This window comes from Sylvia atricapilla, chromosome 6 (assembly GCF_009819655.1).
Source record: "Sylvia atricapilla isolate bSylAtr1 chromosome 6, bSylAtr1.pri, whole genome shotgun sequence".
Taxonomy (NCBI): Eukaryota; Metazoa; Chordata; class Aves; order Passeriformes; family Sylviidae; genus Sylvia; species Sylvia atricapilla.
Window position 1 is genome coordinate 15,045,717 of NC_089145.1, and position 7,446 is coordinate 15,053,162.

General features: G+C 54.0%; 1 protein-coding gene across 1 annotated transcript; it reads left to right on the forward strand.

The window, feature by feature from the left end:
* The first annotated feature begins 4,365 nt into the window (after positions 1-4,365).
* CDKN1C (cyclin dependent kinase inhibitor 1C) lies at positions 4,366-5,928 on the forward strand. Its single transcript, XM_066320880.1, has 3 exons — positions 4,366-4,885; positions 4,975-5,101; positions 5,237-5,928. The coding sequence occupies exons 1-2, from the start codon at positions 4,435-4,437 to the stop codon at positions 5,094-5,096; spliced, it is 573 nt and encodes a 190-aa protein (XP_066176977.1). The 5' UTR covers positions 4,366-4,434; the 3' UTR covers positions 5,097-5,101; positions 5,237-5,928.
* Positions 5,929-7,446: the final 1,518 nt, after the last annotated feature.

Sequence of the window (7,446 nt, forward strand, 5' to 3'; positions counted from 1 at the left end):
TTTTTTGAGAACACAACAAGAAGCAATTCAAACTTAATTAAAGCTGCCAGAATTTTTCCAGGTTTCTGCTCAGATTTTCTTTTCCCATTTTAACCCCTGAACTAGTGTGGTTTCACCCAGCTATCAAATCTGATAGTTTGAAATTTTATGACCTTGTCAAGAAATGGCAAATTCTGAGTCTATACCAGTTTGAATAATTTGAATTGTCACCTTGGTGGTAGAAAAGCATTGATGAGGAGTTTGAGCAGTCTGTTGTAACTTGAACCTTAATTGTAATCAGTTTATTTAAGCAGGATTCCAAAGTACCAAGCAAAATTGCCACCCGTATAAATGCAAATTGCTTATGATCACATGCATAGTGAAACAGAAGTGCAAAGGAGATAAAGTACCAATGTCTATTGGTCTGTGCCTCTGCTAAAGCAATTATGGGATATAACACGTTCTGAAATGAAGCAATCACATGTGGATCACACAACATTTGAAGAATCTTGAGTTAAACATTGCTGAGTGTAGATGATAACTGTGTACTAAAGGAAATGAGAAGAGAGCAAAGCACAAACCTCCCAGCCTCAGAGGCCCAACAACAGGTCTACTCGTCTGGCAGCATGCTGAGGACAATCCCTGCACAAGAAGTTCACTCCAAGGCTTGCCAAAAGACAGAGGAGTGCTCCTCCATGGCACCACATCATGGGGGCTGTTTGCCTCTATGTGTCTATAAGCATCTCACTAAACCCTCTCTCCTGAATAAGTTAACCTGGAGCTGCACAACAGCCAGCCCTATCAGAATGACAGCACCAAGAATCTCTCTTTTGTTACCTCCATAACTTCTTATCAAATCTCTTTGGTTACTCCTTGCTCAGTTTACAGTGCAAGGACCTCTCTTCTCCTATTTGCCAGGCCATCAGACTCAGCCCTGGCTCTGACAGTCAACCTGGACTCTTTCCAAACAGAAATAGTCAAATGCAATAAACCTCCTGCAATTGCAATCCTTTTGCAATGATGCACAGACCATAAAGCAGTTTGCTTTTCCCTCCTCTCACCCTTTTGAAACAGAGCAGCCAGCAGGAATACACACTAGTTAAAGTCATTCTTTTTCCTGACATAAGCAGATATGACTTGGATATTTTGAGCAAAAAGGTTACATTCTTATGGTGCATTGTTCTAGCCATAGCAGTAATTACTCTGCTCAGTGTTCTGGAGCAGGAATTTCTGAAGAAAGTTAATAGGCTTGGTGGTAGGAGCTCTTGGGTAAGAATTTGTGGTTCATGTTAGGCAAACTACTGGTTTAGAGGCTCATAACCTACCCCTCTGGCCTGAGAGTTCACAGATCCACTAAATTAAAAACATCTCTCTGTGCATACAGCACTTCCTCCTCAAATGGGCTGGATGCTCTTCATCTCCACACAAAAAAGGAAAACAGACAGTGCTAGAACTGGCAACTTGTGAGGAGAAAGTAGCCAGGACTGTCACAACCACCTAAAAACCTAAATGTATAGTGAGACACCAGAAAAAAAAAAAAAAATCCAGTCAAAGCATTAGGGAGCATTAACAGCAAGGAAGGTGAACTCAAAAGCTGGGGATGGTAATCTCAAACCTGAGCTGCTTTACCTCCCAGGTGAGCTGGAAGGTGAAGTGGCCTCAAACATAAGGCAACCCCTGAACGTTGAAAGCATCGCTCCTTGCGTCCCTCAAGCACTGCGTAAATATTGACTAACCTCTGGAAAGGGTTTGGAAGGACAACGGCGTGGATTTTGCAGAGGGCACGCCCACATCTCACAAATAGCAGGGGATCTTGCTCGTTCAGCTCTCATGGCAGGAATGTCTAAAATCGAGTGGGCAGAGCACAGGAAAGGCGGTCGCTGGCATGGGGAGGACGGCAGCAGGTTTGTGAGGACTCCTCACAAAGAGCCCCTGTCTGCAGGGACCTGGCCATTGCCTTTGGGCTCAAGCCTTGAATAGAGGGCACTTTTCCAGCAGGTTTCTCGGGGAACTCGAAGTATTTTCTCTGCATAGCACATTTATTCCTAAAACCACCTCAACCTACATCCTGAGAGATGCGTTTGATGGCTGCTGAGAGAAGTCCCCTGGTGAACACTGTGCCATGTTCTCCAACCATCCCAGCTTGCAAGGCCCACACCTTCTCTCCTGGCTGAACCCGTGCCTAACTGATGTACACCTCCTGCTTTCTAAGATGATGTGCTCTTAGTGATGAGGACATCACTAAGCATGCTCCCTAAATTACATCCTTGGGGCCAAGAGACCTCGATATGGCCATCTTCAAGGGCCATTTTGGAATGGAAAAGGACAGTGGGGTAATATTCACCTAAAGCAGCCAAATGGGTAGGTCGTTCAGCTCACCTGGGAAACTGAGAATGGCTGTTATGAATGTAACATGTGAGCAGGCACCTTTAAAAGAAAAAAAAGTTCCCATTTCTTAAAACACCCATGCTATGGCCATTAGTGAAATTAAATGGTCTGTCTGTACCACTGGTCAGCAAAATCTTCTGCCAGGTGTGAGTCCATGCCTGCCCAGGGAACAAGTGAGGATCTGCACACCGAAGGCACTTGCTGCATCTTCTTCTCTCAATCACCAAGCTACAGATGCTTCCCACTGAGCACCCCACCTGTCCCCACAAACATCAGGAAATCACTTCAGGAGATCAAACCTGTCATGGCATCTCACTGCTCAGCAGCCTGAGCATGGATAGATCCTTCCTGTGCAGTGAGCCAGGCTCCAACATTCTCTCTGCCAGCAGCCAATCCCAGGTCCATGGGTTCAAACCCACGGGCACTGCTGGTACCTCCTGGTGTGGGCAGAGTTTGGAAGCACCACTGAAGGTGCAGTACCTGGGAGGTGGCAGGGGTTGTCCCACCTATCACAAGCTCCTCACTGGCATGACTAGTGTGGGAGTAAGTGTCCCCAGCAGTGCTGGAGGGCACTGCTGTCACAGAGGTGGGACAAATGTGGAAACATCACAGACTTGGATGCACTTGGCAAGGCCTTTCCATGGATGCAAGGACAAATGCCCCTCTTCTTGAAGCAGACCTACCTGTGGGCACTGTTACCCTCAGGGGCTTAAAGCTGCAATGCCTCCAGCCCTGCAGCAAGCCAACATCTGGGGTAGTCTCTGCAGAGCCAGCACATCCTAGGAATTATTATTAATTTTATTCTCTCTAGGGAATAAAACCATCTAAGCTGTCTTTGCTCAAGGATATGAACCTCCCAATGGCAAGAGCCATAGGGACATGAAGAGTGAGGGGACCCCCAAACACGCTGCATGAAAGAGGTTCATCTTTCCCCTTGTTGTCTGCAGATGAAAAAATCATTGCCACGATGACCCTCTGAGACACGCATCAACACTGCGATGGTGTTCTGGGACCAATCTTAGCATGGTGTCAGTTATGCTCCCCCTTCCTTTCCTTTCATACTCCTCCAGCCCAAAACAACAAAAGGCAATGATTGCAGTGACCTGCAGAAAATGTAAAGCACAAGCCAGCTGATCCCTGGCAACACAATAGCGAGATTAGTTCATCTGCAGTGAACAAACACGTATTATGTGGGTTTTAAAGTCGGGAGAGGAAAATGCTGTGGTTTTCATGTACTTCTATTCACTAAGGCTGCAAGTTATTACTTCCATGCAGCTGAGAAGCCCTATTTTTAAAAATAGCCTTCAGCTTGTTTTGAAATCTGCAAGCATCTCGCTTTGTTTTGCAGCACTGTAATAAAAATCCCCGAGCCAGAAAACGATCCCGTTTTCCTCCACACGCATCACCTCCCCCGCCCCAAGCCCCCGCGCTCCACGGATGCTGAAAAAACTAGCGACACTCCTCAAAGAGAAAAAAAAAAAATCCCAAACAAAATAATAGTAAAAATAATAGCAAAAACACTCCCACACAGACCCTTCACGCGGAAAAGGCAACACGGAGCGGGGAGAAAAAAAAAAAAATAAAACAACCCCGAAAGTCTCCGGCTTGGAAGCGGCGGCGGAGCTGCGGGCGGCGGCAGACAAAGGGAGCGGGGCCGGCAGCGGGCGGGGAGCGCGGCGGCCGCCCTCCGGGGCCGGGCCAGCGCCGGGGCCGCCCCCCCGGTCCGCGGCGGGGCCGGTGCGGGCCAATGCGGCCGGCGGCGGCGCGGCGCTGCCCGGCGCAGCCAATGGAGGGCGCGGGCAGGAGCGCTGCCGCCGGGGGCCGGGGGGCGGCGGGGGGGGCCCCGCCAATCGCGGCGGGCCGGCGGCAGGGAAATACTATTATGCTAATGGTGTTTTGCTCGCACTCGCGGGGAGCGGGGTTTAAAAGGCAGCGGCCGAGGGCAGGGGTTCAAAGGCGGGAGGCAGGGCCGCTGCGAGCGGAGGGAGCGAACGGACGGGACGGGAGGAGAGGAGCGGCGGGGGGGCATCCACGCCTTCCCGGCCCGCCGCGTCCTGCCCGGCGGCGATGTCCAACGTGCACCTCTCCGGCGCCGCCGCCCTGGAGCGCCTCTCGGCCCGGCGAGCCCTGGTCGGGCACGGCCGCAGCCCGGTCTGCAGGAGCCTCTTCGGGCCGGTGGACCACGAGGAGCTGGGCCGGGAACTGCGGGAGCGCCTGCGGGAGATGGGGGAGGACGACCAGCGCCGCTGGGACTACAACTTCCAAACCGACACGCCGCTGCCGGGGCCCGGCCGCCTGCGCTGGGAAGAGGTGGAGGCCGGCGCCGTGCCCGCTTTCTACCGGGAGACTCTGCAGGTGGGACGGTGCCGCGTCCCTCTCCTCCGGGCGCCCCCGTCCCCGCCGCCGCCGCCCGCCGCCGGCAAGGGGCCCGGGGGCCGCCTGAGCCGGGAGAACCGCGCCGCGCCCCGCCGCCGCGGCATGCGGCTCCGCCGGAGGGGCCCGACCGCCCGCATCACAGGTGCGTGGGGAGCCGGGGGGCGCCGGGGGCGGGGGGCGTCCCGCCGCAGTGGCTGACGGACCCCTCCTTCCTCTCCGTCCCCCATCCAGATTTCTTCGCGAGGAGAAAAAGGCCGGCGGAGCCCAAGGCGGCGGCGGAGCGCCCCGCCGGCTGCCCGCCGCCCCCCGCCGCCGTGCCGGCTGAGCAGACCCCCCGCAAGCGGCTCCGGTGAGCCAGGTGAGACGCGCCCCGGCAGCGGGCGAGGGTGTCCGGGCGCTTTCTGCGGCACCTTCTTACTTATTTTCTGTACCACCACCAATTTTTTTTCCCCCTGCTTATTTTTTTTTTCTCCTCCTCCTTTTTGTTCTCCAGACTTTTGCACTACTGCACCCACGGGAGAGGCGCGCCGCCCCGGGAGGCGAGACGCCCCGGAGGCGTGGGGGGCCGGGGCGGGCGGCGCGACGAGCCGGGACCCCCCCGCGCCCGCCCGGCCCGGGAGCGGGAACCGGAGCGGGAACCGGAGCGGAGCCGCAGCGCCGGCCGCGCACGGAGCAGTGTTATCGTACAACAGTGCAATCAATGTATGACGTTCTGTATAGAAATGTATTATGCCTAATGTGAGTACACTGGCCAGAAGTGTAAAGCTTTAAAAGTCATTTATAAGAAATGTTTAATCTCTGCTGAGCTCTCAGTGCAAAAAAAGGAAAAATGAAAAAAACAAGTGTATATTTGTACAGAACTTTTTTTAAGAGTTATACTAACTTATATTTTCTATTTATGTCAGAAACGTGGATAACTTTGACATCCAATAGTCTTTTTTTTTCTTTTGGTTAAGCCAAAGGGCACTATATTTGCTTTTGTTATTCACAAAATGTAAATTTATTTTTATAGTGGATTTTTTTTTTTGGCATTCACAAGATGTAGCTATGAATCAAAATACTTCTTAGACTTTACTTGAAGACAAATCTGTTTCAGTGGATCCTGAGCCGGTCTGTACCACTGCCATTGCAAATAATGCCACAACTTCAATAAAAAAAAAAATTAAATAAAAGTCAGGAAACGGCCGCAAGCCTGCTTGGTGTGTGCTGGAGGGGAAGTCCGGGGGGAGGGCGGTGGCAGGGACAACCCCGGCGGCTTGGGCGGGGAAGCCCAGCCCAGCTCTGAGTGTCTCGGTGGAAGGGGGTCCTCCCTCGCCGCGGGGCCCCGGGTACCCCCGGAGCACGACCCCGCCACGGGGAGGGCGCTTCCCCCCCAGCGCGAAAAGCGGGCGGAGGGAAAAGGAGCGCTTCTTGCCTTCAAAACAAGTTCAAACTCCTGAGTACTGCCGGAGTTAACCAAGCGTGAGGGGAGCACACGCCCTTCATCCCGCCCTGACTCCGGCCTTTTGGCGCGTTCTCCCGGCTACTTTAACTATTCCCCCTTTCTTCCCGGGGCTGTGTCCGCGCCCTCGGGCTGGGCCGGGGCCGCTGCCCGCCTCTGCTCGGGACAGCCTCGGGGGTGACTGGTGCGTGCGGGCCATGCCCCGCAGCGGGCTCAGCACGGGGGAGCGCTCCTGGCGGGGCTGTGCAAACCTTCCCCCTCTTTCGGCCGCGGGCCCTCACTCCCCAGCCTGGAGCCCAGAGCCCTGGCCACTGCAGGGAAACACTTCCTGGTACTTTTTGCCCAGCAATGATTTACAGGACAAACACACAACAGTTCTGGGAAAGGCAGCAGTTCCCTAAAAGCCGTAAAACGTAAAACAACACTCACGCAAAACAAACGCTCCCACGAGACAAAGCGGCTAGCGTTTTGACAGTGCTTTGGTGACAGGGCTGTCACAACCGTGCACCAACTGCAGCACTTGGTGGCATCACCAAGTCGTCCCCACGGCCTGAGGGCAGGTTAAAGCCGTGGGATCTGCACGCAGCCCCGTGGGGTCGGGGCGCACGCCCTGCTCTGAGTAGCAACCCTGCGCTGCCCGGGAAAGAGAGACAGAGCAGGTCTGGTGCCGGCTGCAGGTGGGGCAGGCTTGGGATGCTGGAGAGTGCAGATGGGGAAGAGGACCAGGACGTGGGGGCTAACTGGACTGATTTACGCCTTTCCGATTCCATTCCCCAACTTTGCACCTCTGAAATGCTGCACCCCCCGCCACTGGACCCAGCATCTGGGGCGGACCGAGAGGACGTCATTCTCTGGCTTTCTGATCTCGGCATGATACACTTCCACGGAGGGGGCAGGGAGCTGAGAGAATGAGGTTCAGGGCGAATAAGGCTCAAGGTTTACCCACACGGCGTCTTCCCCCGTCACGGCGCTCCTCTGCCCCCCTCCTTTCCCCCAAGCTCTCCCCCCGCTGTCACGGCCGCCAAACGCTCCTGGCTGTAAAAGTAACATTGATTACCTCCAGCTCCATGATCGCTTAATCAGAACGGGATTATTTACACGCCCGCATCAGTGGCCGCTGACTCAATACGATTTTCCCCCCCTTTGAAAAGAAAAATAGCTTTTCCCTTTCCTTATGAAAGCCAACAATACCCGGAGTGAGGCAGCTGGATCCTCCAGGATTTATGGGCTTTTCTCTCGCTTTCATGAAAGCAGGTGCCTTT

What these genes read in the sequence shown, in the direction of transcription:
- CDKN1C (XM_066320880.1), top strand. Translation starts at nt 4,435, where the DNA reads ATGTCCAACGTGCACCTCTCCGGCGCCGCCGCCCTGGAGCGCCTCTCG. An exon ending in CCCGACCGCCCGCATCACAG is followed by an intron (nt 4,886 to 4,974) that starts GTGCGTGGGGAG and finishes TCCCCCATCCAG; the next exon opens with ATTTCTTCGCGAGGAGAAAA.